This window comes from Myripristis murdjan, chromosome 21 (assembly GCF_902150065.1).
Source record: "Myripristis murdjan chromosome 21, fMyrMur1.1, whole genome shotgun sequence".
Lineage (NCBI taxonomy): Eukaryota > Metazoa > Chordata > Actinopteri > Holocentriformes > Holocentridae > Myripristis > Myripristis murdjan.
In genome coordinates this window covers 4,702,555-4,721,192 of record NC_044000.1, presented here as the reverse complement: position 1 = coordinate 4,721,192, position 18,638 = coordinate 4,702,555, and the positions used below count along the sequence as shown (strand labels likewise).

The 18,638-nt window shown below is 39.8% G+C and overlaps 2 protein-coding genes across 2 annotated transcripts; both read right to left on the bottom strand.

The window, feature by feature from the left end:
- Positions 1 to 2,190: 2,190 nt before the first annotated feature.
- On the bottom strand, positions 2,191 to 4,827 carry LOC115380173 (cilia- and flagella-associated protein 58-like). Its single transcript, XM_030081262.1, has one exon. The coding sequence runs from the start codon at positions 4,825 to 4,827 to the stop codon at positions 2,191 to 2,193; it is 2,637 nt and encodes an 878-aa protein (XP_029937122.1).
- Positions 4,828 to 12,292: 7,465 nt separating this feature from the next.
- On the bottom strand, positions 12,293 to 18,285 carry LOC115379929 (uncharacterized). The gene is made up of 8 exons (XM_030080899.1): positions 17,886 to 18,285; positions 17,393 to 17,630; positions 16,746 to 17,019; positions 14,608 to 14,862; positions 13,982 to 14,165; positions 13,372 to 13,620; positions 12,901 to 13,072; positions 12,293 to 12,596 (listed from the first exon to the last, which is right to left on the bottom strand). Exons 2-8 carry the CDS (start codon positions 17,536 to 17,538, stop codon positions 12,587 to 12,589), a joined length of 1,290 nt encoding a protein of 429 aa, XP_029936759.1. The 5' UTR covers positions 17,539 to 17,630; positions 17,886 to 18,285; the 3' UTR covers positions 12,293 to 12,586.
- Between the last annotated feature and the right edge of the window lie 353 nt (positions 18,286 to 18,638).

Below are 18,638 nucleotides of genomic sequence, written 5' to 3'. Positions count from 1 at the left end.
AATTTACTTTAAGTAACATCTTGTGCAGAAAAAACTACAAATCTTTTTTTTTTTCAATCGTCTATATAATACAGGCATTGTACAAGACCAAAATGTGTTGTGATACTTCCCCTCATATAAGTTAAATGTTACTGAAAAGTTAAAAGTTAATCTACTATTTTTCCATGTTCTTACAGTCATTGGTAGTGTGCCTGACATCTCCCAAGAACTTGTCTCAGCCATCTCCACTGTTGAGCCCCAGTCCCTCTCCAGTGGTGATCCAGTTATCTGGTCTGTTGCCACCCAGGATGTTTGCACAAAAGCCCCTTCAGTCTCAGCTGACACCCTCAGAATGTCCCCTACTGGTCTTGCCATCGTTATTGATGAGACTCCCACCTTGTCCAGTGGAACTCCTACCATCTCCAGTGGCAACACCCATGGCTTGTCGATTAGTCCCACTGCCAACGCAAGAGGTGACAGGCATCGGTGCTCTGCTAATAACACCTTAGGTGGCAATAGTTCGTCCGGCACAGCCTACAGGTTCATCTTTTGTAATTCAATTCAATTCAATTTCAATTTTATTTATTTATATAGCCCAGAATCACAAATTACAAATTTGTCTCAAAGGGCTTTACAGGAAATACAACATGCTCTGTCCTTAGACCCTCACATCGGATGAGGAACAACTCCCTAAAAAAAATAGGAAGAAACCTCAGGGGAGCAACAGAGGAGGGACCTCTCCCCTCCCCTGTCAAAGTACACTTTACAAGTCTAAAAAAGGCAGATTAAATGTTTCTCAGGAGAACACAAAAGTTTTGCAAGAGAAGTGAACATTTTGCCTGATGGTGGCACTTCCTGGAAACTAAAAATCTATCTATCTATCTATCTATCTATCTGTGTGTATGTGTTTATGAGTGTGTGTGTCTAGATACACACACAAATATAGATAGATAGATAGACAGACAGACAGACAGATAGATAGATACTGTAGGTAGATATAGATATATAATCATTTATTTAATTACACATTTATTTATTTCTTGTTTGTTTGTTGAAGGGACCTCTGATTTATGATGAGCTCTTAGGAAGTAGAGATTCTGTGAAAATACCAACTGGATCAGACTGCAGCTATCAAAGCAGCAATGGAACTGTCCACACGAGCTTGGTACATTAGATTCCCCTCGTTTGAAGACATGGCCTGACCGGCAGATGGCGTAGAGGCTGGTGTCAGCTGTGGCCTCTCAAATCAGCTGTTAGCATTGTCTTTTAAAGTGCTGCACTTTCCACTAGAGCACAGGCAACTTGGAGGGGAGAGAGCAGCCAGGCGTCTCCCAAGAGGAAAGCAATGTCCTTGTCTGGGACGTAGATACACACCATCCAGAGCCCCAAAGAAGTATAACTGCAACAGGTAGTTACACTTAGCAGGTTAGCAAACATATTTGTAATGGGGTATGTGTGTGTGACTGTGTGTGTGTGTGTGTGAGAGAGAGAGAGAGTGAGAGAGAGAGAGAGAGAGAGAGAGAGAGAGAAAGGAAGTGTCCATATTAAAAGTGGCTATGCATCCTTCTCTTCCTCTGAATCTCCCTCTCTCTGTTGCGTGTGTGTGTGTGTGTGTGTGTGTGTGTGTGTGTGTGTGTGTGTGTGTGTGTGTGTGTGTGTGTGTGTGTGTGTAATGCTGAGCTGGAGCTGTCTCAGTGCCTTCAGTGCTGATTTGGCCTCCATTATCTTTTGTTTGCAGCCTCATGGTGTCTCTTGGCCCACAACAGGCAGGCAGGAACTCAGAACTGCACATGTGTGCATGTGAATGTATTGCTATGAGAGAATCCAGATGTGCACACACATTAAAACAAATACGGAGGGGAACCACAGAAATACCAACAACCTCTGTCTATTGAAATTAAAAGCAACCTTTGATAACTAGATTAAATTTTAAACCTTTGAAAGCCCATGCAAAACAGTAAGTATTCAAATTACCCAAAATCTGAAACAAGAAAGAACATTTCAATGAAATTTTACATTTTTTTTTTTTTTTAAATTACAAAAAATTCTGTTTTTATTTAGCATTAACAACATTTTAGGATTGGATGCCACCACTATTTTTAACAGCAGCTGGGTACAGTGCACACACAGAATGAATAGCTAGTGGATCATGAGGCGATATCTGCTGAATCTGCTGATTTCAAATATCAAAAGAAGAAAAACTGTTTTTCATCAGGTTCTTGTTAGTGATTTGACATTGACAGGGAAAAGTGTGGGCAAGTCTTTGCTGTTTGGGTTGGGTCTTGAGGGGCTGCTGACCTTGAATCCTCCTCCAGTGAAGCGTGGTTTGTTGTTGATCATGGGCAACTTGAGAGGCGGCAGCTGGTCCTTGGCTTTGGCCAACTGTACCCTGTTGCACTGTTTCTCAGCAAAGTAATTCCTCTTCATGTTGTCACGCTCGTTGATCAACTTAAAGGTTTCTACTTTGTGTTTTTCTCTGTCAGAGTAGTACATTCTCACCTGTGCTGTTAGTGCCTTGCACTTTTCTTCCAAGTCTCTGATCTTCCACTTGCTCTGCTGGAGCTGCATAGCAACCTCCGGACCCGGCCTCCGTGCCATTTTCTTCTCCAGCTCCTCATAGCTCTTTTCTTTCTCCTGTAATGACAGCATGAGGTCCGCCACCTCTTGGGTTTTGGTGATCAGCTGTTTCTGTAGCAACCGAATCTTTTGGACCAGCTTGAATTTGCTGGCGTCCAACCTCCACTGGTGCATCAAGGCAACGGGTAGATCATTCATTTTTCTTAAGTAGGGGGCCTGTTTCCTCTCGTAGAACAGCAGTTTCTGTGTCTCCAGGAGGTTTGCCTTCAGGTTACTTATATCACGTGAACTTTTGCTTGTTTCACCGTAGAGCCTCTTGATCTCCATCTTGAGCAGGAGGATCTCATCCACACGCTGATTATAGTGATTCTGCCCTTTGGTCAACAGTGATTGCAAGATCTTTACCTTCTGGTGCAGCAGCGTCCGCTCATCATTGCGGTGCAGAAGCTGTTTACCCAGGAGGTACCGCTCCCTGCTTATCTGGTCCACTTTTTTCTGTAGTTGGGCCTTTTCAGCATCATCATCCACATTGATCTTGTGCAGTATTTGCTCATTTGTCTTGTGGCTAATGATGTCCTTGTTTAATTGTTCTATTTTCTTTCTCAGAAGACAGAGCTCCTTCTTGAGTTTTGTATTCTCTTCGGTCAATTCCAAGCATTTCTCCTCAGCCTCGTCTGGGGCCGACATCCACTGATCATCTCTGTGCCACAGATTCGCGAGGCACTTGTCCTTTGACTCTAACTCCAACGTCATCGTTTTGATCCTCTCATTACGCTCTGCCAAATCTTTTTGTAATTCAAGGTTCGCCAAATTGACTGAAAGAAATTCTTTCTCACATTTCTGTGTCTCATTCTCTCTTCCAGTGATTCTATCCTTTAGGACAGTGATGTCGACACCTGTTGAGGCAAGCTTGTTTTGAAGTAGCTGCATCTGCTTCTTGAGGCTGTTCTTTTCATTGACATAGCAGGCACAGTCATTCTCCAGCTGTTTGATGGTCTCTTCTTGGCTTTTAGCCTGCTGGTGGTATTTGTGGATTTGCTGCTCCATGCTGCTCTTTTCTTGCTTCTGGAGCTTGATAAGGCTTTCCTGCTCTTCATTCTCTTGCTCAACTTTGATGATGTGCCTTGTCAGACTGTCTTTCTCTTTGATCACCGCATCTAAGGACTTTCTGCCAGTCTCCTCTTCAATATGAGAAGCCTCAAGTTTGACTTCCAGTGTTTTTATTTTTGCCTTTAAGTTTGTTATATTCTCCTGTTCATTCTTCATCTGGTGGAGTTGTTTCTGAATGTCCATGTTTTTCTTGTTTAGCGTTTTAAGTTCCAGACGCATCTTTTTAATGCGGTCTTTTTTCGTCTCGAGCTCCTTGGTAATCTCCTGGTTTTCTGAGGACAGCTTTTTGTGGGCCTGGGAGAGCTGCTTGCTCTCCTTCTGCAGCTTAGTGTGATTCAGTTGTTCCTGCCCCAGCTGCTGGATAATTTGGTCAATTAGGAGCTTCTTCTTGTTAAGCTCCTGCTCTGTTTTCTGCTGAGACTCTTTGGCTGATTGACACTCCAGGATCTGGGCCTCGGCTCCCATCTTGCTAGCTTCCAAATCAGAGTGCAGTCGTTTTACCTCCCTCTTTAGCGTGTTGATTTCCATTGGTTGCTGTGAGTTCTTAATTGAGTCCCAGGCAGCCTGGCATTCTTGCTGTAGTTTAATAATTTTCTTCCCATCAGTCTCTCTCTGGGACTGCATCTCTGCCTTTGCAGCCAAGAGGTTCTCCTCCAGAGTATGTACTTTTACATACAGTTCATCCCTCTCACTGGTCACCTTTGTCAACGTTTTATGTGTAAGGGATGTTGAAATACTGGCTTGATCTTCATGCATTTTAGCTTGGCTTGTGAGTTTTTCTTCCAACTCAAGAATGACCGTCCTGCGGCTCTCTGCTAGATCTTCAGTATCATACAACTTCTTCCAGGTCTTATCCAGGTCCCCCTTCACAGATTTAAGTTCTGTCTGAGTTAACTCGGCCCGCCTGTTATCAGTATGAGCCTTAGCAGATATGGATGCAATCTTTGCATTTAGCTGCTTGCAGCGGGCCATGAGCCTATTCTCATTATTATGAGATTTTCTTAGTGCATGGGTAACCTTCTCAATATGCACACGAATATGGTCCATGCGTTCGTCACGAGCAAGCTCACTTAGAGCCAACTCAGACTCTCTCTCCATGGACCGCAAAGCGGACTCCGCTTCTAACTGTTCGACTGTGTCGATGTTCTCGAGCTTCTCCATCGTTGTGTCTCTCGCAGTAACAGTACTGTCACTAATTACTTAATTCACACACATGCCTTATGCCTTCAGGGAGATGGGGGGGGCGATGATGTCATCAGCCCATTGATGATGTCACAGACATTGCGAAATCATGATGTCACAATGTCAAAATGACCTCTTGATGACATCATAATATTGATGGTATCATTTTGATGATGTAATCAAGAGGTCATTAATGATGTCATCAGAGAGAGAGAGAAAGAGAGAGAAAATTTAACTCACTTTTATTTACTCAAAACTATTTAAAATGAATTATACAGAGCAAACAACACTCAACAAAGAGTCACAGTCTGAACACACACACCACTTACACACATACATTAGCTCAACACACAAAGTATATTATTATTTTGATTTTATTTTGGCTGCATGCACTTTCTCACTGTAGTTCATAAAAAAATAAATATAGTAGTAAATATTACAAATCAAGCTATATATCTATATAAATATATCTATCTACATATAGATAGATATAGATATATAGCTATATATATATACTCTCTCTAGTGCCTCATAATTGCCTACTGCATGTGTTGTATTCATTGATGCACTTAAGAATATTCATGTTCTGTGTTTATAAAAAGCTTGTTCTGTAAATAGTTTGTTTACTATTGTGATCAAATCGCATCTAAGCATCATGTTGCCTAAAACATAGCACTGATTCAAATCATTTAGCTAACTCATAGCGAGTGCTAGTCAGGTTTGAGACCAGTGACTACACAGTGGGGTTGGTTGTAACGCAGTGTTACAACTAAGCCACAATAAAAACAACTGCATATTTGTCACTAACATAAGAGTAATGTTAGCTACGTAGTGTAGCTGTGTGTGTGTGTGTGTGTGTGTGTGTGTGCGTGCGTGTGCATGCACAAGGTGGAGCGTGTGTGTGGATATAACGTGAGCCCCTATCATCATGGGATTTCTGCTGTATTCTTTCTAGTAGCTAGTGTATATTGAAACAGATACTCCAACTAGTGTATTAACAGATTTTTTTCTTCTGTGAGGCTTACAAGCCAGAGTTATGATTTATGTGGTGTCAGAATAACCCCATGTGGGATGGGTTGATTGTCTTCATTCATTCATTCATTCATTCATCCACAGAATGATATTACCCCTGCAGTCCGCACTGCACATCTGCGTGGGTTTTTACTATTATTCTAGGCCTATTTTTTTTATTTCCTATGGTAGGCGTATAGTATTCTTGTAATATCCTAATTGGGACTCATAGCGTACTTGTGGTACTGTAGGCCTGCGTTTATATTATTGGCCACAAGACTTTTATGGCAATATTGCTATAGTGTCCCTATAATATTCCTATAATATTAAAGTATTAAACTGTGTTAAACCAAACCTTTCTATAAGTGTTACAACTAAGACTCCCTTCGTAGCAATTTACCCCACCTGTGGGGTAAATTGTAACATTTCTCTTCTTCCACTTAGGGTGAAATTCCACGGAAATGGTAGGTTCTAGAAACAAAGTTAAAGTGTTCATTTGTAGCAGAGATGTGTATGTTGCTTGTATTAAAAAAATGAGTTCTCTAACTCCTACATATCCTACATTTTTTTGCCTTGGGCCTGAAACGTTCTACCCTTCGCTCCCCTACTCGCTCATCCCTAGTAATTTAGAAATTCAGCATTTGGAAAAGTCTCCTCTGACTCACAGAGGAATATAGGAAGGTTTGAAAGTAACTGCTCGCTGTTATTTTACCCCTGAATTTCTTCCCAGGTCTCAACTCAAAGTCTATAGGCTACATGAGTGATGAGGCAAACATGGCCGTGTTACCTGGAGCATCAGGTGTTCTCAGCTCAGTGCACCTCACTCCCAGAGCTCACTATGAGCTTCATGGTGAGGACCAGCTCACCCCATCAGCTCCACATATCAACATTTTTCATTCATGCGATCACCTGCCACTAGTGCTGCTAGTTCACCTGCACACCGGGCTTCAGCCCCCCCAGAGCCACTGTCTCCAAAACATTTCAAAGGTAACCTTAAAGTCACTTGTTAAACTTCTGTCAAACGGTCTGATATGATTTCAAATGTATTAATTATGAGATGGGAAATAAGTTATCATTTGATTTTGTTGCACAAGCGCTGGATAAGATTTGATCTGATCATTTCAACACCAGTTGCCATTCTTTGTCTCCTTTGTAGTTATTGTGTTATAATAGTTAATACCACTTTAAACATGTTTTAACACTTTTCCCTAGAAAATGCACTCTATTGTCCACTTATTGTTGATATACAAAGTACACAAAGGTATTAACTATTTGAATTTTATTCTCACAGATCAGTGTACCTTGCTGAGCTGGTTGGTGGGAGACTGAGTCCCAGCAGAGTGGTGGTTGTTCAGTTTTTAGAATGAGAGGCTTCCCTTCAGGGGATCATTGGAAAAGTGCAAGATGCCATTGGAAGGCATGACCCCATAATATTAACTGGGCAATTTTGGAGTCAGGTGGCTAATATTAATTTATATATCTATATCTATAAAAATAAAATGCATTATAACCTTTACAGGTGAACTTAATGTGACCTTCTGTAAACTTTTGAATGCACATGTCCAACTGTTCAATGTTTCAGTACTTTTTGCACAAGTTGCTGTTCTCTAACAAGGAGTTTAACGGCAAAATTCACAACAGGTGTTTGATGCTCCAGCTCATCGAGGTCGTATCATCATGGAACGGCTGCTGGAGACTGGGGTACCTCAAATGGAGTGGCCTGCACTTTCTCCAGACCTGCATCCCATAGAAAACCTATGGGATCAGCAGAGTCGCCGTGTAGAGGCTCGGAGCTCTGTACCCCAGAACCTCAATGACCTGAGGGCCGCCCTTCAAGAAGAGTGGGATGCCATGCCTCAGCAGACAATAAGTCGACTTGTGAACAGCATGAGACGTCGTTGTCAAGCTGTAATTGATGCTCAAGTGCACATGACAAGTTATTGACACTGACATTTTTTGTTGTGGTATATCCACCACTGTTGTTGGCTTTTGTTTCAATAAATTGTTTGAGATGAGGAAATCACCAGTGGATGCTTCTACTTAAATGCCCTACTTTCACGATATAATATCACTGTAGCGTGAACTTTTTACATTTTCTGTAAAGTTCACCCGAAAGCCAAATATCCCTAACTTTTTGTGAGTAGTGTATATATACACTATATTACCAAAAGTATTCGCTCACCCATTCAAATGATCAGAATCAGGTGTCCTAATCACTTGGCCTGGCCACAGGTGTATAAAATCAAGCACTCAGGCATGCAGACTGTGAAACAAGACATTTGTGAAAGAATGGGCCGCTCTCAGGAGCTCAGTGAATTCCAGCGTGGAACTGTCATAGGATGCCACCTGTGCAACAAATCCAGTCGTGAAATTTCCTCGCTCCTAAATATTCCACAGTCAACTGTCAGCTCTATTATAACAAAATGGAAGCGTTTGGGAACAACAGCAACTCAGCCACGAAGTGGTAGGCCACGTAAAGTGACGGAGAGGGGTCAGCGGATGCTGAAGCGCATAGTGCAAAGAGGTTGCCGACTTTCTGCACAGTCAATTGCTACAGAGCTACAAACTTCATGTGACCTTCAGATTAGCCCAAGTACAGTACGCAGAGAGCTTCATGGAATGGGTTTCCATGGCCGAGCAGCTGCAGCCAAGCCACACATCACCAAGTGCAATGCAAAGCGTCGGATGCAGTGGTGTAAAGCACGCCGCCACTGGCCTCTAGAGCAGTGGAGACGCGTTCTCTGGAGTGATGAATCACGCTTTTCCATCTGGCAATCTGATGGACGAGTCTGGGTTTGGAGGTTGCCAGGAGAACGGTACATTTCAGACTGCATTGTGCCGACTGTGAAATTTGGTGGAGGAGGAATTATGGTGTGGGGTTGTTTTTCAGGAGCTGGGCTTGGCCCCTTAGTTCCAGTGAAAGGAACTTTGAATGCTTCAGGATACCAAAACATTTTGGACAATTCCATGCTCCCAACCTTGTGGGAACAGTTTGGAGCGGGCCCCTTCCTCTTCCAACATGACTGTGCACCAGTGCACAAAGCAAGGTCCATAAAGACATGGATGACAGAGTCTGGTGTGGATGAACTTGACTGGCCTGCACAGAGTCCTGACCTGAACCCGATAGAACACCTTTGGGATGAATTAGAGCGGAGACTGAGAGCCAGGCCTTCTCGACCAACATCAGTGTGTGACCTCACCAATGCGCTTTTGGAAGAATGGTCAAAAATTCCTATAAACACTCTCCTCAACCTTGTGGACAGTCTTCCCAGAAGAGTTGAAGCTGTAATAGCTGCAAAAGGTGGACCGACATCATATTGAACTCTATGGGTTAGGAATGGGATGGCACTTCAGTTCATAGTATGAGTAAAGGCAGGTGAGCGAATACTTTTGGTAATATAGTGTATATACAAGTCTGAAAGTCTGAATATATGGAACGAACTGTCAGCCGATAGATCAAATGCAAACTTCCATATCAAAATCGGAGGCGGCAGTCTTCTTAAATTTCGTTTCCCGGTGTGAGTAAATCCACTCTTTCTAACCCTAGACGTGATCCAGTTACTACAGGAATACCACAGATTATTAGAATATTAGATTAGATTAGAATATTACACTAACCCTGTTGGAATAATTCAATAATGTGAGCCTGAAGGTGATCAGGTCCAACTGTAACACATGAAATACGTCTTCAGTGATTGACGCTGCATTAAAATGTCCCCTTTTGTTTAACACTTGCAGCCTGTTAAATGCGTTTGATTTTTATTTTTTGCGGGGAAGGAGGACTAGCACAGTAGTAATTTCACTGTATGGTGTAGCCGCCTGGTTTACTGCACATATGACAATAACCCCCCTCTCTGAGATGATATGTGTTAATTTGCATATAGAGCGAGATGATGACACTCTATATTGAATAATATTACACATCGAAGACACAAGATGGCGCCAGTGAAACTTGAATATATGGAATGAAAGTCTGAATATATGGAATGAAAGTGTGTATAAATGGAATTAAATCTTGAGATTCTATAACCAATGTATCGTTGTCATCAGTGATAGCCCTCTGAATTCCCTGGCCTTACAAAATGGCATCTGCAGAAATATTCTAATACTTTGTAGAACCAAACAACACAAACAGTTTTTATTTATTCATTTATTTATATATTTATTTTTTATTTTAAATAGACATGGTCTGTTATGTACAGACATTATGCACATGGTTTGCTGATTTATTTGCCAAAATTATAATACAGGACACAACAAGCAAAGAATGTAATTAAAAAATACTTTGTTGCGTTTAATTGAGTACAATATTAATTTAATACACTGGAAAAAAAGCTCAAAAATATGGACCTATCCAAGGTTAGATACGTTTGTATTTTTCAGAGATACAGGAGATATCCAGAGGAAAACACACTGGATATTTGACAGATCATGTATTGATATATCTCCGTAAACGGACAAGATTGGACCCTGAAAAATCCTGAATCAAGATGCTGATCTGTGAAATATACGTAAATATCCTGCAATCTGCTGAAGATGTGTATGTCAGGTCTTCTCATATTTTAACTGCATCTTTAATGTATCCTGTTTTAGATATCAGAGATGAATGGACCGGATATCTAACAGATATTAGTTTCTTATATTTATTGAATCTCAGATATGCTGAAATATACACATAATATCCTGCAATTTAATATGCTAAGGATCTTCATGTCTTATCTTTCTATGTAAAATGCAACTGTGATCTATCCTGTTCACGATTGGCTATCAGATAAGGCTGCAACTAACGATTATTTTCATAATTGATTAATCGGGCGATTATTTAAACAACTAATCGATTAATCGGATAATGGCACTTTTTTGCAATAACCTTTACAATTTAGCTTGAAGTTGTTTTAGGCATTTTCTAACCAACAATAAAGACAATAAAAAGTAATTATTCCTTAAGAAATAATATTTTATTACAGCTTGACTGTACAAAAATGTACTTTTAAGTACAGGCTGCTGAATAAAAAACACAAAACATTTGTCTCTTTAAACAAAGCAGGCAAAGTGCTATTAAAAGACCCCCTAAAGAGGCATTTTAAAAATTGTAAAACTGCTCTGCTATGACTATATTTTGATTAAAGCTGCTTTCCCACAAAAAGTTGTTTTAAAAAAACTCTCAGAGGCTAAAAACACGACAACTATTTCTCCCTCATTAAAAAAAAAAAAAAAAAAAAAAAAAAAAAATCCAGGTTCTATGAATATTCATGAGTATGCAAATATGTCGTGACTTGCGCCCGCCCATCGCCGCTGCCTGGTCTGGGTTGCCCGGTAACAGCGGTCCGCGTCAAAATGGCTACCTCTTGCGGCAATATTGAGCCTTATATGTTTGAGCCAGAGGCTGGCTCAGACTCCGACGAGGACCCTACATCTGCAAGTCGCCGGCTAGCAGACGTATCAGAATGGTAAGTGTACCGTAACTTAGTCTCTTTTATTTGCTAAGCTTAGTTTGTTAGTTTGTTACACTAGTGACTGGTTGTGGATCTGACATCATTGTATCCAATTCCGGTCGGCGAAGCACGAAAAAACACACAAATCCATGACCATTTGTCTTGCTAATTTGTAGCAGTTTTCACTTAAACTTGTCGTGTTTTTGCCATGCTATATCTATATAACAAAATGTTTATTTATGAAGACTTACTATCAAGTCGTATTTGACAGGTGTTCTTGTGGTCACTGCAGCACAATGCCGACAGATGTAGAAAATATATGCTGTTGAAATATAGGTTGTTAGGAGATGCCGAGGCCCCCCAACCCCTAACCTGCATGAGCCTGCATCCTGGACTGGAGCCAATTTGCCTGAACATATATGCCCTACAGAATGCACTCAACATATACAGAGCATTCAATGGCCCATTACGATCTGTAAACGGATACACAGCGTAAGAGAAAAAAAATATTATGATTTCAGTTTTGTTTTTTTTAAATTGAGACTTGTCATCTCTACAGCAAACAAAGCAACTATTTACAAATAATACAAAGCGTACAACAGCCCATTACAATCTGTAAATGGATACAGTGTAAGAGAAAAAAGATATGATTTCAGTTTTTTTTTTTTTTTTTTTTTAAATTGAGACTTGTCATCTCTACAGCAAACAAAGCAACTATTTACAAATAATACAAAGCTTACAACGGCCCATTACGATCTGTAAACTGATACACAGTGTAAGAGAAAAAGATATTATGATTTCTGTTTTTTTTTTTAATTGACACTTGTCATCTCTACAGCAAACAAAGCAACTATTTACAAAGTATAAAAATTAAGTGAATAAAAATAAAATAAATAAAATAAATATATATAAAAAATAAAAACTTAATGAAGCCATTAAAACCAAGAAAAGAAAAGTAATTGTGTGTGCTTTTTCAGGCGCTGCAGGTACTTGGCCTATCGCAGTTTTGTGAGCTGGGTATGGGGATCTCTGGGTGCTGGAAATCGCAGGGTGTTGCCCTCCTGTGTAGTCATCCGGATTCACAGAGAATTCCCAGACAGTGAGGGCCGGTATGTTGGCTTTAGACCCCGACTTAATGACTGAAGCGGGACACGAAGCCAGCAATCGCCTCATCTTTGTCAGGTCTCTCAAATGCTGCACAGAGTGGTGGAGGGACAGGCACCAGGGCCAGCTCTGCTGTAAAGGGTTGTGGGTCGAGGAGCACTTCTGTGAACAGGCTGTTCAAAAGTTTCTCAACATATTCTTAAAAAAAAAAGAAAAAAAAAAGGCATTTGCAGTTATTTATTTTATCTTTATTCTCTTACTTACTGTAATTACTGTCAAGCTTTGATTCTACATATTTATGTGTTACTTTGCATTTATCCAAATAAAATAATTTTGTTATTGTTTACCATATGTTGGTTTCTTTTTTAATGCTTGCACAGAGTACATCCCCTTCTTGCATTTGGGAAAGTGGATTTTGTATACCGGTCGTCCCTGTTGTGTCTGCAGTTGCTCTCTCTCTCTCACACACACCCACACACACACACACACACAGCAGAATCACCTGCATAGCATCCCATGAAAAGAGAAGACCAGATTCTTGGGGGCGAACTTCAGAATTAGGCTGTGGAAACCCTCGATTGCTGAGGTCTGATGATGAGGGCTGAGCTTCTCAATGTCTTTCAGCAAACGCGTGTCCAGCAGTATTTTCTCCAATTTCCCAGTGACTTTGGTCCCTGAAAATAGGCAAGACAAAACAAACCCTGATCATATTCATGAGTAATCAATCTTGAATTTAGGAAAAAAAAAACAAGTTAAAGTAAGTATGAAAGTATGAAATGAATGCGAAGTTCAGGTAAGTAATGTAAGTAATGTAAAGTAATGAGCTCTGTATTTTAGGGCTGTAGTCAACCAAAGAAAGTCTTTGTCGACTAAAGGCCTGAAATTTCGACCAAAAATCGACTAATCAAAAACAATTTGCCAAGTCTAAAAATATTTTCTCAGATATAATGTGTAAAGATTTCATCAAATTTACCTGGCTTGAACCACTTGGAAGACTGACCACCAGTCAGTGCAGCATGCTGACACTGGGGGAACAGGACGTTACTGTGTGTGTGGACATCCTGGACGTGATTTGCTAGAGATGTCCATTTTGCGTCAATCTCCTGTCCTGTGGCAGAGGTGGTGGCAGACCAGTACATATGATTAATGATACTCTGCCGCCAGTTTTTCACCTTGCCACAGTCCCGCTCCTTCGACAGTGCCTCCAGTTTCTTTGAGAGACCTGTAATATAAAAGTCGCATGTGATAACAGCCATCTGTAAATTATTACCTGACAGCAAACACCAGCATCGAAAAGTGTAGCCAAAGTTTATTAAACCTATTTATTTTATTTATTTATTTATTAAACCAAAAAAAAAAAAAAAACCTTCTGATTAATAGTGGATGGGCTGCTGCAGCTGGAGAAAAAAACACATCACTATTTAAGAGCAATACAAATTACATTCTCACAAGTGTGAACATTTTATGCCTTACTGATCAGTAAAAAAACACCTGTAAAATTGAATCTGAATGAAAAGGAGAAGAGAAAAGAGGAAGAATGCATTAAAGAACACCAGATTAACATTAAATAGTCAATACTGCACCTTTGGCAACATGCCACACATCATAAAAGTGTTTAATTTCAGGCTTTTGCTCTCTGAGAAACTTCTGAATCTGAAGATGGCGATCGGAGATGATGCTGCTGATCTTCACACCAGAGTTCTCGAGGAGGTTCAGGCTACGAATGAGTCCTTTCTCCATATGTGTACTGCCACCGACTTCACTACTCTGTAAACATCAAAGAGAAAACAGACACACAAACCTCTATCACTGATCGAAATCAATCCAAATCCATTAAGAGGCCAGAATACCCGTTCTTGAGTTTTTGCCTGAGTGATCATGAATATGACAAGTACTTTAAAACACAAATCCTCTGAGTTGATTCATCTGACAGTGCATTTTTGTCAACCAAAAGTTGCTAAAAAAAAAAGTGTCAGGCACATGCCTAGGTGGGTGCTGGATAAAAAAAAAAAAAGGCATAAAGAAAGCGGAGAGTATCCAAAATTCATCAATCCAAAAGTTCTCATAAAGCTGGTTTTTTCAAGTGACGTTTTGAGCTGGGAAGTTTTGGTGTGTGGATTCTTTCACCATTCTTTAAACCAAAAGCCGTTTACATACCTGGCAACCACTTTTAAAAGTTAGTGTCTAACTGTGTGATGTTAGTAATTACCTGAACAAGCTGAATGTCTACAATATTCCCTGATTGCATATCCATCATTGTGTAGGACCCGTATTTTGCACTGTGGCCTGGAGAATCAGCCCTCATGTCTCCTCCTAAAATCACCTCCTCCTCCTGGCTCAACGAGTGAAACAGCTCAGCCTGGTGTATCTTCCATGCATTGTAGATGCAGGGGTTCAAATAAGTGGTGACATTTTTGTAGTGTGCAGTTTCACTGATGGCCTTAACTTTAAGAGCATTCAGAACCTGTAAATTCAAAGTTTGAAGTAACAATGGTGAAACTATATTGTATGGACTCCTCCCTATGAGTCATTATCAGTATAGAGTGCCATTGAGACTTCCCAATGACACAAAAAAAAAGATGAGATTTTCCACTGAACTCCATATCCATTGTATAAAGTAGACCTTAAGCTGTTAGAAATGCATGTTGGTCAAGCTCCTGCACCTTTTATAAATTGACTGCAAGAATAGAAAGTACAAGTGAATTGCAAAATGTGTCCACCCTGTCATGGGACAATTTCTAAATAGAGTAAATATGTTCTAATCATATTGATTACAAAATGTACATTTTCAGAAAGGTATTTGGTCCCTCGTTCAGGAATATATTTTAGTTTCTGGAAAACATCTCTCAAAAATACAGAAATTATGGAAAAATATGTTTGTATATGTAAAATCTGTGAAAGTTGTACTTTCTTTTCTGAATAAACTCTATAAATAAAGGTATCTGGTCAAACTTTGAAATAATACTGTTTGGCCCTAATCTCTTAAGAGCAAAATCACACAAAAGGTTTTGATAACTTGTGAAAATAATTATTTATTCACATAAAACATGAACATGACGGGGTGGACAATGACATGACGGGGTGGACAATGTTATGGTTTTGTCAACAAATGTTTTTTGTCAAAACATGACTTTTTTCACCTACTGTATTTTGAATTGTGCACAGGTAGGCTACATTTGGAAATGACACTCAACAACAGCAAAAATAAATAAATAAAACCTTCAACTAGACGAAAAAACAAGATTGATATAAACAAAACAAAAACCCTTGGTCCCTAAATGTAGGCCTACCACAAAAAGTATAAACATAGGTATCCTTTCAAATGGTTTCTTTCTCTGCATATGTTTTGTCCTCCACTTGACTTCTGGAACACTGAAAAACTTATAAAACTGTTATAAAACTAGACCTGATGACGGGGTGGACAATGACAGGGAGGACGTTTCTGGCTGAAGTTAGCATTTAATGAGCACATGGTGGGCCATTAGCTAGCAACATGTATCAGTTAGGAAGGTGACTGTGTATACTTTAACAAACATATTTTGAATTTCTGAAAAGCATTTATATAGATTCATATTTTGCAATGACAGGGTGGACACATTAAGATTGAACACATTCAAGTTCTATCATAAAATGATGAAAATGTCAAAATATAAATGTTGATAAATACTCTCTCTGCATGAGCTATTCTTCACTCCATTTGTAAAAGACAAAGCAGTGGTAGTGATGTCACTGATTACAGCAGGGGGTTTCTTTTAGTGGCAGTAACCACCTAATGACGGGGTGGACAGCACATCCAGGGACACATGCAAAACGTTTATTATTATTACATTAGACCATAAATGATCCAATTGACTCATTTTATTCAAGTACTTGATGAGAGCAACAAGAGCATGTAAAAGGTTTGTACATTGTATATCATTTATCTACTTATTTCACTCAGTGAAGTTAGTAGAGAGGAGTTTGGGACATGGCAAAATCACATGCATCTAATCATAGAAAATTTTTTTAAATATGAAAAACACCCTTTCAAAAATGTATCTCTGTACCAATGTGTGTTTAAATGTTTGGCCATTTATAATAAACCATCAGAGCTTTGTTATTTTGCAAATTTTTCATGAAAAGTGAGTGATTTCTGCCTGGGACACCAAATGGTACCCTATATTGATATTGACTCCTATGGCATCCTCTATACTATACTGTAATCGAGTATTTTCAGAAAGAAGAACTTGATGTATTAATCTGATCATTTAACCTTGTACTATGTGCAACAGTGGGAAGTCATCAATTTCGTTAGCAGAAATGTTAGAGGTTAATGTTAAAAAATATAAAAAACCTCTTAAGCCTCACCTTTATTACTTCTCTAAATGATGCCCCAGTGAATGCAATAGCTGCAGACAGATGCAGATTGCCTACTACCATGCTTCCCACTTTTGGCTGGCTATTCCATTCCTTTGTAAGGTGACATGTCAGGCAGTTTTGTTTAACTGAAAGAAATGTCCCTCTAGCAAAAGTCTTCACTGTACATTTGTGGTTGCAGGAGGGGCAAAGAGCAAAAAGTTCTAGCAAACAGCTCTCATACACAATGTACTTGGGGACATCTTTTAGTGGTATCCTGGGGGATCTGCAAAAAAGAAAACACAAGACAAGAAACAATTTACTGATAAGTGGACCTATTAGGAACATATACAAACAACTTGATATGTAAATCTATGGAAAATGTTTGCCAACAATTTATCTTGTATATATTTTATACATAATATGGTTGTGTCAGTTTCTCTGCCCCACAATAATTCAGCCAGATTCACCGTTCTCCATGTTCTCCAATATCTAGATTACATTTTTCAGGAGCATCTTGAAATGAAAATACATTGCATACTAGAAACTGTCAAAAATAAAAACTGCAACTTTTATCTCACAGTAGTTCAGGGTGCCAAGATGTTTGAAAGACACAAATTACAGCGCTTCTGCAGTACCAAATATACTGTAAAACTTACTCAGCAATGCTTGATTCCTCCATGCCTGAGAAGCCTGGGACATAACTGCTGTCATCAAGATCCATAGTTTCTTCATCATCTTCTGTTTCAGCCAGGGACCAGTTGGGTACAGGTGGAGGCTGAGTAGCCTTTACTGGGGTTGACATTAACCCAAAAGTCTGCTGCTTTTGTGGTGGTGGTGGTAGTGAACCCTCAGTGCCAACACCGACAGCACGTGTAGATGGCTTACTTTGGACACCTGTAGCAGATACACGAAATTTAAAATAAGAAACTGTTGTTCAAGTGGATAATACTAAAGACATTTATTAGACAAATCATTTTATTCACAATAAGAAACGCACACTACATACACATATAGGTGAGTGTTAGACATTTGGTCTTGTGCAGATTTTAGTTAGGCACAGTTGAGTTTTCTTTAGGTTAGATACCAATTACTGCTGGAATAAACAGCTACAAGAAAAGCAGTACACTATAATTCAAGGCAGACACACACCGTGGCTTCTTCGGTGTTTTAGGGTTCCCTCTGACAGCTGTGTTCCAACAGTTCTTGTTCTACGGTCACTGCACTGGATGGCAACTGCATTTGTGACCACTGGATCAGTCTGACAGCTTGCATTTCTTGTACTAGGAGCCACCACCTTCAGCAACACCAACAGAAATGTAGTTACATTTGCGTATATTTTCTATAAACTTTGTATAATGCATACCATATGTGAAATGAGTTTAACTTTTTTTTTTTTTTCCTAAAACTGACGTGCTTCTGAAATCTATAATTTATACACTAGCATGATTGCACGATGTGTAACGTTATCAGGATAAAGGCTATGAGAATAGTCAAGTAATATTAGAAATAGTGACGGGGATGGCTAAACTGTGACCGTTGGTTAGCCAACGGTCACATTGTTACCGAGCCCCGTGAGGCAGATAACGCTACTGTAGCAATAAGCGAACGTAGTTAGTGCTATTTCACTAAAATATACTAACTTACACAATAACTTTTGACTGCTTGATTAGGAAAAGTAAAGCAGAACTTACATATTCACTCCCACTCGCAGGACGAAGACCGGGAACAGCATCATGCCTTAAAATTAGCTTGGTGGCGAGACCCAACCGTTTTTGCCCAAGGTTTTCAAAACAGCTGTCCTCGGAATGGCGGCTGCAGACCCGCGTTTTAGAGGGGATTTTTTTCGGGGACACGCTGACGATTCCAAATAAAATTAACCCACTGCTCCCGTGTGGTAGGATC

Coding starts and splice junctions, on each gene's coding strand:
- LOC115379929 (XM_030080899.1), bottom strand. CDS start 17,538: ATGTCAACCCCAGTAAAGGCTACTCAGCCTCCACCTGTACCCAACTGG. Junction 14,863..16,745: donor CATTTAGAGAAGTAATAAAG/GTGAGGCTTAAG, acceptor TTGAATTTACAG/GTTCTGAATGCTCTTAAAGT. Junction 13,621..13,981: donor TGTGTGGCATGTTGCCAAAG/GTGCAGTATTGA, acceptor TTTATATTACAG/GTCTCTCAAAGAAACTGGAG.
- LOC115380173 (XM_030081262.1), bottom strand. CDS start 4,827: ATGGAGAAGCTCGAGAACATCGACACAGTCGAACAGTTAGAAGCGGAG.